General features: G+C 35.8%; 1 protein-coding gene across 1 annotated transcript; it reads right to left on the minus strand.

Moving 5' to 3' along the window:
* Positions 1-13,031: 13,031 nt before the first annotated feature.
* LOC111807327 (protein SHORT-ROOT) lies at positions 13,032-14,788 on the minus strand. The gene is made up of 2 exons (XM_023693001.2): positions 14,272-14,788; positions 13,032-14,078 (listed from the first exon to the last, which is right to left on the minus strand). The coding sequence occupies exons 1-2, from the start codon at positions 14,725-14,727 to the stop codon at positions 13,155-13,157; spliced, it is 1,380 nt and encodes a 459-aa protein (XP_023548769.2). The 5' UTR covers positions 14,728-14,788; the 3' UTR covers positions 13,032-13,154.
* Between the last annotated feature and the right edge of the window lie 717 nt (positions 14,789-15,505).

Raw genomic sequence — 15,505 nt, forward strand, 5'->3', positions numbered from 1 at the left:
ATAATACGGAAATATAACTCTTACATGAATATAACTGATAACGTAAACTTCAAAAAAAACGTTTAAAACAACTTCTTCTCTGAAAAACACAGCCATGGTCTTACGTGTTTAAATATGAAATACTGAAATTTAGAGAAAACAAATACAAAATAATTTAAGACAATAAAATGCAAAACAACCAACTTAAGACTAGAAATTCAAATATGAGTCTACCCTATGCACGTGCCACAGTCTCTGCTCGCGATGCCGCCGTCCTCCGTACAAGTGCGCCTTGCCTTTACCTAAAAAAAAAAATGATGTGGCACACGGCCTGAGTATTTCAAGGAATACTCAGTAAGTGGCCCCACTATAGGGGGCCATGCAAATGCAAACACATGCAATCATGATTTAAGGACCTATCTCTAATCATCTTAGGGGTGGCCTTCAGTCTCGGACAAATTGGATGTGTAGTACTTCCCTACACACGACTCACATGTGCGAGTGTGAATCTCCAGGGCGCTCGCACACCCCCTGGACCCTCTGGTCAAGCTAATCTGTAGCGACGTCCGGAGGTCAGCGGAACCCCATAGTGTCATGCACCTCATGAACACCCTCATCTGTGTGCTTTCGCACCTGTGCGCATACGCGCTCATCATACGGTGCGCGTCCGCACTCATCATCTCTAGGGGAAGTAGCCCTATGCTTATGAACATACAATATGCATGAGGTCCCTCTAAATCCATCATAATGTCTCTTCTGACACAACCCTCTAGTCTCATCTCTTTGTTACTCTAGGTAACACATACTCGTGGATATTTATATTAATATCATTTTCACGCTCTAAGGGTTGTGTCCTATGTCGATCTAACGACATGATGCAATATGGCACTCATCATCATATAACATGCTCAATATGGAATACATCATCATATTAAGGTAAACGTCACGCAATCATCATACTCATCATATTGCCACAAAGTGCATCAAACATATCAAGTACGTCAATCATTGAAATATATATATAATACGCATATCATCAAGCATCATAACTCACACATCATCATAACTCATATATCATCATAACTCATATACCGCATCGTACGACATAGTTCATACAACATCGTAACTCATACAATTTTTAGCGTATACTATAGTAAGACCACTTACCTAGTTGGCCTTAGCCGAAGAATTCCCTAATTTATTTACGTAAGCTCCCATTCTTCGAGAACTACACCAAATGTTGCCAAGGTTTGCTTCCTATCGCATCATTCGTCACATTTTGTTAGTATTTCACATTTTAATTAATAATTCAACTAACCGTGTGAAAAACTGCTCTAAAAATCGAATTCCATGTTTTCATTGTTTCTAAATTATATAGGATAATAAAACTTAAAACTTAAATTAATAATATGTCAATATTATTAATATTTCAAGTGGCTTGGATAATTCAACATTTAATGTTATATCCTATAGATACAACTATAACAATTTCTCATATCTTCTTCTTTCACTTATTTCTCTTCTATGTCATATTTTAACTCTATTTACTGTATTTGCCATTTTGAAACAGTTCTAACTTTCTTTTCTTTCCTAAAATCCTTTCTCTTTTGTTTTTTTTTTCTTCTTTCTTTTAACTCTAATTCTGTTTAGCCTTTCAATTTTGCCATTGCTATATGAACAATACTTGTCATCTTCAAACTGTTCTAACTTTCTTTTCTTTCCATTCTACTTCCATATCTAATTATTTTAAGCAATTTAAATTTAATTCTTTTAATTAGTTTCATTCTAGGCAGTTTATTACAAGGGGTTTAATTCTACCCACCAAATTTTCTTTAGTAAAATTCTACTCACCAAATTTTCTTTAGCTTTACTATTTCCAAATCTAATCTTCCTCTGTTTCCGTGAAAATCTCTTTTGATTATGTTTTATTTTTATTTGATCTGTCTTCCAATCTTTCTCTCTTCTCTTTTCCTTTCTCTCTTCTCTTTTCCTTTCTCTGTCTCATATTTTAATTTTATTGTCAGATTTTATGTTTATTTTTTTATTTTTATTTGATCTGTCTTCCAATCTTTCTCTCTTCTCTTTTCCTTCTCTGTCTCATATTTTAATTCTATTGACAGATTTTATTTTTATTTTTTTATTTTATCTGTCTTCCAATCTTTCTCTCTTTCTCTTTTCCTTGTCTGTCTCATATTTTAATTCTATTGCCAGATTTTATTTTTATTTGAATATGTTTTCTCTATCTTTCTCTCCTCCTTATCTATCTATTCATTTTTCTTGATCAATTTTCATGGACCCTCGCTAGGATAGATAATTTCTAATTCAGATCATTGCAACAGATAATTTCTAAATTTCTAATAATTGCTAATATGCTTTGTAGGAAGAAGGAGAAAAATAAAAAAGGTAAATCTCACTACTAACCTTTTCAAATGACATCTCTCTTCCTCTGTCTACCATCTCTCCATTATCTGCCTTCCTTCTGGTTTCCTCCAGAAAAATATTTTCTTTCTGTTTTTGTTTTTTTTGTTTTTTTGGCTGAGTTATTGATACTGAGGGAGGTATTTTAGGGGATGGACAGATTAAAGGAGGTGGTCAGGTTTTTTTTTTCTTTTTCTTTATTTTGTTGTTATTTTTATTTTAACACACACACACATATATATATATATAATTAAACCCAACGGGGCGTTACAGAGAGAGAGAGAGTTTTTCCGATGAGCCATGTGTCCGCTGGCGATAGGAGAAACACGTCTCGACCAGGGACACATGTCAAGTTTTGTGTGGATTCGTACGCCATGTGGAGCAATGTAGCTTTGTCCTTTTCATGACATGTGACTGACCCGACCCAGAAACCCGCGCACCGACCCACGACCAAGCGAAGCAGCCGACTGGTCCAACTCGTATCGTCTCCTGACACCTGGTTCGTGACCCGCGACTGCAGAAATCTACTCCGCGTGTGGCACTCGCGTGTGGAACCTATGAGTGGAGACTCCTAGCACGTGAATAGTGTGTGGCAGGTGTGTGTAAGGCATTTTTTGACCTGTCCCAGTTCTGTTTGCCCAATTTTCATCATGATTTCATTTTTAATCATATTTTTATGTGATTTAGGACGTAACTGAGGAAAATCAATATTTTTGGACACCCTAACTGTGTATTAACACTAAACGGAAGGGCACGTGTCAATCAAGTAAGTCACCGCACGTATTTTTTGGAAGCAATACTTGTAGGGATAGCTTGAAATGCATGCATGCTAGTGTATTTACTTTAGATGGTAGCTTTCCGTGATTGAATGCAGGTAATTTGATTGTTACGAGTTATGGATGTAATATGTGAAGTATTATGAGAACTATCTAAGTGTTTCAATTATGCTTTAAGCTTTCACTATATATGTAGATGTCTAATTCATGCCAAAAGGAGGATGATAATTTGTGAACTCTGCGCTCCGGGAGCTTGATGGATGTTATTGCCCTGTTGAGCATGTATGTTTACTTTGCATGAATATGAAGATGCTAGAAGATAGTTATGTGCACACTTTGTTAATTTCCATGACCCACGTGTATGATAAGTCTATGAATTTGTGGTTAGAGTGACAAGTCATCGAGGAGTAGGTGATTTATTAAGTATAATTTTTGTACTCCTCCCTGTTTACCTATCTTTCTCAGGTGTTCATAGGCTGCCGGTCGAGGTGGAGGAGCATACGAGAGTTGTGCGATCACAGAGGGGGTCATTCCGGAGCGTGAGTCGATTTTAAGTTGTTTTGGAGTCTTTTGTATTTCGGTTTATATTTGTAACCCCTTTGTAATATTTAAAATTAAACTTCTCTTTCTTCTCTCTTAATTAAACCATATTTTTATCTTTTATTTTACCTCTCTTCTAATTTCTTTTTAATTGCTTTGGCCTTCGTCTTTTTAGTCACTATCCAAATTTTGAAGCCTCGAAAATTGGGTCAGGACACATTTCCTCTTAAAAGATCAAATTGAACGTATGTACATGTAATCGATTTTTCATTAATTTTAAAAATGACGAATAATCTTAAATTGTACGAAATTTTATTGTAATTCTCCAAACTTACATTCATGTTGCATAGACTTGCCAAATTTATGAGTTTTGGGCTTCCATCTCCTAAGTTTAGAAATACTATTTTGTTTGAATCTTGGAAATTGTCATGAGTATACATGCTTATCTTGAATTCTATTCTTACCTAATATTCTATTAAACACATTAATAAATAGTCTAAATGGTGTATACATTTATATGGTGCTCGCATGCAATTATTAAAATCGTGTTTTATTCCTTCTATATTAGTTTTTGTTACTATGTATTGACAATTAATAATTTAACATCCAAATAATTACTTTTCAACACTTATCTTCTTATTGTTACTTTTTTTTCATTGCCAGGGTATCATTATTATTAGGATTTGAAAAATTAAAAGAGTTGGTTGAATTTAATACCAATCATAAATTGCTGAAACTAATTTCGTTTTCCTTATGGAACAATGACAGTATCTTTCATTATTTGAAATTTTTAATGGACTTATAGAAGTAAGCATGGTTAACTGCTTAAACTATGTACAACAAGAAGCTCAAAGACCAAAATTATTATTTAAGTTGATGTTGGCATTTGATCATATATGATGATTCTGCTAAAACTTGTTGAATTTAATTCTATAATAAAAGGTTGAGGACTTTAATTTCTTCACCACACAGGAAATTTCTTCAATGATATTAATGGCTCTTTTTTGAATTTTCAAAAGATTTAAATTTAGTATCTAAAAAAATATATAGAGATTTGATCGTAAACATTATGAATTTAATCTTAAATTTTTTCCGAAAATTTTATTCTATGGGCTCTCCTAAAACTTGAGCAAAAGGCATAACCTTAGTCCTAGGTTGTGATATATTGTGAGGTCATAAAGCATGGTGAGTTTGATGCTTAGTGTTGGACTAATGCACCTCTGTGATTCCTCACCTTTGGACATGTTTAAGGAGAGCAGATCCTATCGAGTTGTTAACTTCTAGTCTACACACTCAGCTCTGCTTGGAAAATCTACAAAGTCACAAATGACATTAATAACAATACAGGTTTAGAAACCGTTAGATTATACTCCCACCTTCGCTAAAATATCTCCTCTCTTCCCCATATCTTCCAGCCTCAACCGCTGGTCCATGTGGGAAGTAAAGTAGGCTCGGACATCACACACCCAGAAGCCAAGCAACCCAGCGAGTCCATCCCGTTTCTAGGTTAAGCCAAGACTAGCCAAGGTCGTTTGCCTCCAAACGCATGCACAAGGTTGTTTGATATTATTGGAAGTATTTGAGGTCAATATGATAACTGTTTGAATAGTTACAATATTTTAAGCAGTTAAGAATGCATCAGCACCATATCTTATGATTCAATGTCATACTTAATGTTTGATTTTGAACAAGTTGAGCTTATAAAACATAAAATGTAAAATAATCAAGATCTCAATTAGTTCGATTTCTTCCCCTAATGGGCAGACGAAAGTGAAAATATATTAAATAAAGACCACTAAAAATATAAAGAAAGAAATAAGAAACATGGAAGCATGATGAAATACATAAATGTTTGGAAACATAATGAGGAATAAGAACATCACTAAAACATTTATGATTTTCGCAAATTATGTCATGCTTTAGTTGAGCAAGTTGTGCCTTCAAGTTAGCTTTGATTAAGGAGTATTGATTTTGAACACGAAACAATTCAATCCACTTCCTTTTTTATTGCATTCAAATTAGATAGCGTAAATAGGTCTAACTGAAGCTTATGACGCTTAAGCAATGCTTCAAAGTTTCTCTTGTTCGATACATCCAATGCTTTAGAGGCAGAGCCACTTTGAGTTTCAATTTCATTTTCTCCCGAAAGTCGCTTGATAACTCAAAAGCCTCATCCCTTTACATCTCCATTTGAATTGTGGTCTCTATAGCTACAAAAAGAACACTCCCAAATGTTAGCACGTGGTGGGAGAAGATGCACTTAGGGCTTCTTTTTATTTATTGTTCCATAACGAAAATTTGGAAAGCCTTATAAATTTCCAAATTAAACTCTAAAATATTTGGAAAGTCCTAAAAATATAATATAGTATACAATAAAATGCTCCTAAAGTAATAATTCCTTTCCATATATATCCAAAATAATGAAACTTGTGCCTACTATTAATAAACCCAAGTTGATGTGACCAACGATTTGGGCCAAGTTTCATTATACCTTGGGCTCATTTTGGCCTAAGTGAAGATGTAACTTGGGTCAATGACAAATGTGCAGGGTTGCCCAAGGCAAAGGTCGACCTTACTTTCCGAAGGCTAAAGTCACTTTAACTTTCTCTGGTTGACTAGTGTCATAGCCCAATTATGAAAAGAGTAGGTTGTGGTATTCAGGTTGTGACAAGAGAAGCGATAATTCTCAAGTGGCGTCCATTTGGCCATACGAGGGTTTAGATGAGTATTATGATGCGACCAACAAGGATGGTGCAATGGGCATTGAAACTAGTCGAGGCATAAGCAATATAGAGATATCGAATAGACAAGAGTGGAAAAGATAAGCTTGTTGAAGGGTCGGGTAGGGTCTCGGGCTTTAACCTCGAAAGTTAGAGATCTAGAAGGAATTTGGGCATGCAGTTGTGGAGTTAAGTCCGTCCATATGAATGCTTGCCAAATTTGGTGTCAATTGAACCTTGGACGGACGCTCCATGATATCGCATGACCATTCGCCAAGATCACGTATATGTGTGGAGTATTGAAAATGGCTCAAAATATACTATAGGGGAGGCATGACTCACGTCTATGTGTGAGGGTGAGCATGTCGAGATGAGTGTCTTGGACAACTTTCTTTGAAATAGGTTTTTCAAGGACCACACCGGGTGGCACGGGTATTCCAGTATTGAACCTCAACCCCATGTCAGAAGTTGATATATGCACCCGCTAACTGGTACGATATCTATAAATGACATGAAATGGGCATTAGAGGGCCAATGCCTTGGTAAAACTCGGATGGATGAATGTTTGAGATATCCCGATAGGATGAGCGACGCGAGCGTCGGTTCTTGATGGCATGATCGAGTGAGTAGTGATGGCCGAGTCATTTTGCCCCTCTCCCCATCATGGGGTTCTTGAGTGGTCTTGACAGAATCATGCAAAAGAAAGAAAAGAGAGAGAAAATTGAGAGAAGTAGAAGAGAGAAGAAAGAAAAAGTCGCCGGAGTACTCACCGGACTGGCGCCGGAATTCGCCCTCAGCCTCGATCTAGTTGCATTGACCCCTTTCTTCGAGGAATAGTGAGGTTCAAGAGATTGGAGTCCCATTTCTTCCATTTCTTGGGTATTCTTCAGATTCGAGACCATCTTTTGTGACTCGTGATCTAATATTTTAATATGTTCATCTAGGGGGATTACTCTAAAAGATCGGTGAAGAAATTTGGTTGAAAAACGTGACTAATATTGGTATTCTGAGAGCTCTTTCCAAGAACTGTAACGAGGTGAACGACCTATTTTGAATGCTCATATTTCGGTTTGTATTGAAGTAAAATTCATCAAATATCGAGATGTAGTTTGAACCACGATCTATAATTTTGCCGAAAAAACTATATCGATTTGGATTCTGGATCAAAAGATATGAAAAAGAGAAAATGGAAAGAAATCTAATCGAAAATCGAATTTCGCATTCTGCTAGGAGAGAAGAGAGTTTTTTCGATGAGCCACGTGTCCGCCGGCGATAGGAGAAATACGTTTCGACCAGAGAGGGACACATGTCGAGTTTGGGTGGATTCGTACGCCACGTGGAGCAATGCAGCTTTGTCCTTTTCATTACACGTGACTGACCCGACCCACAAACCCGTGTACCGACCCGCAACCAAGCAAGGCAGCAGACTCCAACCCGAAACGCCGCCTGACACCCGGTCCGTGACCCGCGACTGCAGAAATCTACTCTTTGGCACTCACGTGTGGAACCTATGAGTGGACACTCCTGGCGCGTGAACAGTGCGTGGCAGGCACGTGTATGGCATTTTTTAACCCGTTTAAGTTCTGTTTGCCCGATTTTCATCCTGATTTCAATTCTAATAATATTTTTGTGTGATTTAGGACCTCATCGAGGAAAATCAATATTTTTGGACACCCTGTGTATTAACGCTTAACGGAAGGGCACACGTCAATCAAGTAAGTCACTGTACGTATTTTTAGGAAGAAATACTTGTAGGGATCGCTTGAAATGCATGCATGCTAGTGTATTTACCTTAGATGGTAGCTTTCCATGATTGAATGTAGGTAATTTGATTGTTTTGAGTATTGATGTAATATGTGAAGTATTATGAGAATTATCTTAGTTTTTCAATTATGTTTTAAGCTTTCGCTATCTATGTAGATGTTTAATTCATGTCGAAAGGAGGATGATAATTTGTGAACTCTACACTTCGGGAGCTTGATGGATGTTATCGCCCCGTTGAGCATATATGTTTACTTTGCGTGAATATGATGATGCTAAATGATAGCTCTGTGCATACTTAGTTAATTTTCGTGACCCACATATATGATAAGTCTATGGATTTGTGGATAAAGTGCAAGTCACTAAGTATAGACCTAACCTTTCACTAAGTACAGACCTAATCTAGTAAATCAAATTTACATGAATAATTTCAATATTCAATATATATATATATATATATATAAAAAGATTGCTGTCCTAGCTTATTAGGAATCATTTCCAATTATAGCTTAATTTTTAAATCATTTAGATAATTATCTAAATTTAGCTTTTATTAACTTAACATCTCATATGTTTTCTCATTTTCTTATCTTTTTTGGTTACCGGATCAATCATATAGTAAAATTTTCTCAATCTTAACTTATTAGTTTTGAAAATTAAGCCATGGAGAGAAAATGAACTTAACATTTGAAATATATAATTACAAACAAATCAACTATCTCTTCAATTTCAGCGTAGATAACAAACAATTTTATAAAATGACTCCTATCGTTTCTAATGCTATGATATTTTAGTGATTTAGAACAAGTACCATTGTATGATATGTCAAGTGTTACTTAACTAAAATGAGACAATTTCAATCAAACATTATACCAAAATAATTCTTACTCTTATAATATTTAGTTACCATTAGTTGGGTCAAGAACATCATTAACAACCTTAATGATCTATTTGTAAATGTAACCTATTATCTTAAATCTTGTAGTTTTATTCCAACAAGGGTAGGTCAAATATTGGAAATAAAATTACTATCTAATTATTCTCAAGAGTTCACCCTGATATTGACCTAGAGGATGTGGTTGCATGAGGTAATATCAAGGTGAATCTCTTGAGAAAATATTTATAGTAAATGGGAAATTGAAATGTGTCAACATATCCTGTGGTCTCTATCATTGGTTCATAACGTGAGATTCATGTAACGTCTTTGCGGCTTTTGGACCATGGGTTAAAGTAGTGGCGTGTGGTTTGGTTCTTCCGAAGGTTGGATGTGGATCAGGTAGGATCGATCTCCAACTATCACCATACGCAACTCTACTCTTTGTGTTTGACATGTGTCTGCTCTTGGTTTAAGCACGCTACGTCATCTGCCATTCAACACATGGCTCCGACTTCTCTCCCTTGCATTCGATTTTCCAAAAATCATCAAAATTTTGATTTAATCTATTTTTCTTATCTTACAAATTTGTATCTTCTTGTATCATACTCAAGTCGACTTGGTTCAAAAGTTTGAAGAGTTTTTATTCATCTTCATCAAAGCATTTTTCTTATAACGTTAAACTCATTGCAAACTAAGATATTTTAAAACAAACTTAAATGAAATTGAGTTCTTAACCGAAGGTTCAAACTTCCAAAAAATTCAAGTTTTGACTTGAATCTTTGTCGAGTTTCTTAATGAAACTTGTGAGAAATCACCATTAGGGTATCATATAAAAAAAATTTGGACTCTTAACTCTAAAGATTACTCTCAAATATAGGGAAAAATCGAGTCAAAATACCCATAAATCTTACCTTGTGAAATCTCTCTCGACAGAAAAGAATGACCCAACAACCCATAATGAACTTCCTTTATCTATGACTCGAACACAAAATCAAGCTCAGTATATTCAAATCTTCATTCTTAATCAAAATTTAGAGAGTCGGACCATATACTATGCAAGACCTAACTCAATCAAGCGTAAGCCTTTGGGCGTAATTAATTTCTCTTTCTTGCATTCTTTCTTGCATTCTTCTCATTTACCACTAAGTTGAAACCAAACACATTTGAAAACATGAAGGAACAAAAAATGATGAAACTCCACGAACCAAAAAACAAGATGTAGCAACAAAAATGAAAAGGGAGGGAAGTGAAAGGGCAAAGTATGGAAGTAAAAAGCCAAAAGTAAAGGGTTTTGCGTAGGTATAAAGAGAGGAAAGATATAGAATGCACATTATGTGTATATATAATTTGATAAAGCAAAGCAAAGTTAGGAGAGGGGGGGGAAAAGGGTTGGTCGTAGTACCAATCCTTATCTGAGAGAAAGCTACAAAAAGTTGGGTTCCCACTATATAATGTTGGGTTAAAGGCAATACAAATGTGTGGTAATTGAAGCGAAATATGCTATTCCAATCAATGGACCAAAAGGCAAACATGGGATCAAGTCGGTAGGACTTATGCTTCCCACAAAGCCTTCCTTTTGGGTCCATTTCCCATCTTTATGTCAACTTATTTTCAATTTGCCTTTCTCAGTAATCTATTCAACTTCTTCCCCTTGGAGCCTTAGCCCCCCACCACCCCCACCTCCCACTTTTTTCTCCTTTCAAAAATTTACTTATATACCCTATTTTGTTAACCCATCAATGGTGGGAACAAAACATTCTTTCAAAGGGTGTGAAAACCTCTCCCTAGCATACATGTTTTAAAATCATGAGACTGATGGCGATACGTAACGGGCCAAATCGGACAATATCTACTAATGGTGGGCTTGGGCTGTTACAAATCGTATCAGAGTTAGACATCGGGCGTGTGCCAACGAGGACGCTAGCCCCCAAGGGGGTTGATTGTGAGATCTCACATAGGTTGAAGAGGGGAACAAAACATTATCTATAAGGTTGTGGAAACCTCTCACTAGCATGCGCGTTTTAAAATTGTAAGGCTGACGCGATACGTAACGGGCTAAAGCGGACAATATCTACTAACGGCGGGCTTGAGCTACTACAAATGGTATTAGAATCAGACACCAGTCGATGTGCCGACGAGGACGCTAGCCCCCAAGGGGGTCGATTGTGAGATCTCACATTGGTTGGAGGGGGAACAAAACATTCTCTATAAGGGTGTGGAAACCTCTCACTAGTATACGCGTTTTAAAACTGTAAGACTGACTCGATACGTAACGGGCTAAAGCGGACAATATCTATTAACAGCGGGCTTGAGCTACTACAAATGGTATCAGAGTCAGACACTGGGTTGTGTGCCAACGAGGACGCTGGCCCCCAAGGGAGTCGATGGTGAGATCTCACATTGGTTGGAGAGGGGAACAAAACATTCTCTATAAGGGTGTGGAAACCTCTCCCTAGTAGACTCGTTTTAAAACCGTGAGGCTGACGACAATACGTAACAGGTCAAAGCGGACAATATCTACTAACGGTGGGCTTGGACTGTTACAAATGGTATCAGAGCCAGACACTGAGCAGTGTGTCAGTTAGGACGTTGGCCCTTAAAAGAGTCGATTGTGAGATCTCACATTGGTCGGAGAGGGGAACAAAACATTCTCTACAAGGATATGAAAACCTCTCCCTAGAAGACGCATTTTAAAATCATAAGACTAACGACAATACATAACAGGCCAAAACAAAGAATATTTGCGGGCTAGCGGTGAGCTTGGTCATCTCTTCGCCCATTTTTACGTGTTTGGGTTCCTAAAGGAATTGCTTGGATGCCTCGCCCAACTCGTGCATTATTGGATCATAAAGTGAAAATTATGATTAGCCATTTGTTCTATAAAGTTTGCTTCCAAATTCATTAACTTCAACATTATTTACTCAATCATTAATAATTTAGCTTTAAGAATGCTCCAATTTTCATTTCATCTACAAATATTATAGTTTTTGGTAACATATTAAATATATATCACCATGTTTTAAATTTAATATAAATTTGCCTTTTTATTTTTTCCCCCTTTTTTCTTTTAAAAAAAGGTATCTTTTTAACTTTTTTTTTGGGTACATGGTTACATATTACAAATATATTTTCAAAATTGGGAAGAAAATATTTTTATATTTCTCAATAAATAAATAAATAAAAGAAAAAGAAATAATTGATTTAAAATATGTAAAAGTGAAGAACTCAAAACATGTATGATTGAAACCCTGTTCCCAAACTTTCCCTTTTTATGACATGTCAGCACTAATATCATATAATTGAAGAACATATATTATAAACACTTGAAAGCTATTAGATCTCTCTCTTGTTCTCTCTAATATATATGGATATGAATGTTGTTTTCCCATCTCCCAAACTGATAAATCCAACCACAAAAATTCATACCACCTTTCATTTGCTACCTACAAAAGAATCATAAAGTTTTGTGTATATATCTTCCCATTTCAACCACTAATTTCAAGCCTTTGTCCTCCACGAACGACCAAACTCTGATATTTTGTTTCGATTGTTTAAAGATTTGGTTCGATAATAATATATTAGATAAATTATGGTTAAGCGAGTTTACTTTTTTTTTTAAAAACATAATGATTATCCCACTTTACATTTTTGCTTAAACCAATTTTGTTTGGTTAGCTTCTCTCTTTTGTTTCTATTTTTTAAGAAAAAGGAAATTTCAAAGCCCTAGGTTAAATTTGTGTATTATTATACTAAAAATAAAATGGGTTTGGGTTATTATTACCAAAGGAATCTTGAAATATTGAAGTTGATTAAATTTATATGTATGTCTATATATGAACTCCATAGAATATTCCTATTGCTTGATATTGGTATCATACAATGTATGAAGTTGCTACTCATATGAAACTAAGCAAAGTCCATCCATAAACAAAAAAGAAGAACCAAGCAAACCATTAAAAAAACACCCCAAGAAATTAAGAATTTGAATACAAAATCTAGACATATATATAACAATTTTCATACAAAATGAAGAACTCCTTTATGAATATAGAGTGGTATTATAATAGTAGATGACATATTCCTCTAGGGTTTCCATGCTGAAACCCACACCACTGGTTCTTCCTTCCATGTCAAGTAAACTCCACATGAATGGTCGTCTCTTTCGTGTACTTCTCCGGTGGCAGTGGCGGTGGCAGTGGTGGTGATGGTGGCTCGACGCAGAAGCGCCCAACCGGGTTTGTACCTTTTGAGCAAAGCCTTAACATCATCCAATACATCTTCACTAAATTCAGCTAATGAAAAGGCTGATTCTTTCAGCCTTTTGCTCCATTGTTTTCCTTTTTCTCTTCTCTCACTCCCCATTTGTTCTTCACTTTCATCGCACCCCAAAAGCCTCACAATGCTTCTTGAACATTCTCTTTCTAATACCAATCTCTCATTGCTTGTTGTCACAAAGCTATCTTCCAACATGTCAAAGTAAAGAGTGTAGAATCGAAGACATTCTTCAAAACACTTCAAGAAGTTGTTTTTTGAGCTAATGAAATCCGCTTCTTCCTCTACAATTGTTAAAACTCGAGGCTTTAATGATTTCAACATTGATATCACATTGTTTCTTTCTTCAATTCTCACTCTTCTTAAAGCTCCAATGCAATTTATGGCAATGGCTTCATCTTCTTCTACTTTGAGTGCTTCTTTTGTAAGGTCGGTTAAGTTTTCGAGATTCGTTATCGGGTTAAACTCGAACGGGACTCCCATTAACCTTGCGAATTTCTCCATTCTTTGCCCTATTTCCTTCATTAGAGACTTAACAATGGTTGTTGTTGTGACCACGGTGAGCTTGAGATGTGGAGTGTCATCATTGCGCGTGGCTAGGGATTCTAGTAGGGTTGGCCATTGGGTGCAAAGGGTGTTGCTTATGTCAATGATATGGAGCTTGGTTTCTCCCTCGAGAGCTTCGAGAATCGCACCGTTCGATGCGACGTGCCCGAATGTTGTCCATGGACTTGCCTGACATAAAATTCAAATTTACCATAACCCATTAGCTTAACTTAAATTTTTTGACATAAAAATTCGACCTTTTTCTTTTAAATTTGAAGGTTCAAATTCTCACTCAACCCCTGATCATAACATAACTCACCGATAGAAAGAAGAATCGAACAAGATATTAAATTTACGTTAACCTAATCGAATTGGAACAAACCTCTTGGAATTTGAGGATGAGCTTGAGAGAAGAGTCGAAGGAATGATTCTTGTCGGCGATGGCGACAAGGGTTTTATAGCAAGTGAGGCCAGTTTCAGTGGCCTTGCAGAAGAGAGCTTGGAGAAAGTAGGAAGCCATTTTCTGATCGGAGTCACCATAAGGGGAAGCTAGCTCGTTCAACATCCAAAGAAAATGGTGGATTTTGTTGGAGTCTTTTTCAGAGATGGCTCTAGCACACTCCTTGAGAAGGGTGGAGGACCATTTTCCGGTGGCGGCCAAAGTAGTAGCAGCAGCAGCAGCAGCAGCGGACGGAGATTGTTCGGGCGAGTACTCGGAGGAATGGCTGGTGGAGCTTTGCATGTCTAAGTTGGAGAAGTGAAGATGATGATGATGATCATGGCTTTGGTTGAAGAAGGTTGTGGGGGCTTCTTTGGCTGTGAAAAAAGTTATGTCCATAATTTCTTATGGAGAAAATAAAAAAATTTAAAAAAGGCTATGTTTCACAATTTTGATTGATGGAAGGAGCACCCTTTTGAACCCAAAAATAAATTATAAAAAATAAATAAAATAAAATAAAATAAATTTATATAAACACTTTTTTTTTTTTTTAATACTTGGGCTTATTCAAAGCTTTTTTTTTTTTTTTTGAAATTAATTTTATTTAAAAAAGTAAAATAAAATAATGCACTACGAATTTTTATAAGCTTCAATTTTGGTAACATAGATTTGAATAAAGTGAAATACGGTTCAATTTAAGACATTTAATACATAATTTCAAGATAAAATAAAGTATAAAGTTCTAACACATAACCATACAAATCATAAGCATTTTGACGTAGACCCCGCGAAATTATTATCAAATACTCAAACCAATCATTTTGTATGTTCGGGCTTTTATTAAAGAATTTTTTTAAAGGATTAGTCGTGTGTGTATATACAACATGCATCTTTAGAACCTAAACTTTTATATTTAAAATATATTATATTTTTTTGGAGACTAATGCAGACAATTTACTCATTCTACTAAAATACTCCAATAATCTGATGGCGAATAAGTAAGAGTTCTAGGAGACTTCACCCTAATTAATGAGAATTAGTAGTAAGGTCAGATCGTGTCATAGCACCTCATGATATTAAATGCGTAATTTCACCCTAGTTGTAATAATTATTCAAAGATATAGTTGCATGACTAGCTTTTCTATGCATATAATAGTACATGCACTAACATTGCATT

This window comes from Cucurbita pepo, chromosome 12 (genome assembly GCF_057944985.1).
Source record: "Cucurbita pepo subsp. pepo isolate OVF chromosome 12, ASM5794498v1, whole genome shotgun sequence".
Lineage (NCBI taxonomy): Eukaryota > Viridiplantae > Streptophyta > Magnoliopsida > Cucurbitales > Cucurbitaceae > Cucurbita > Cucurbita pepo.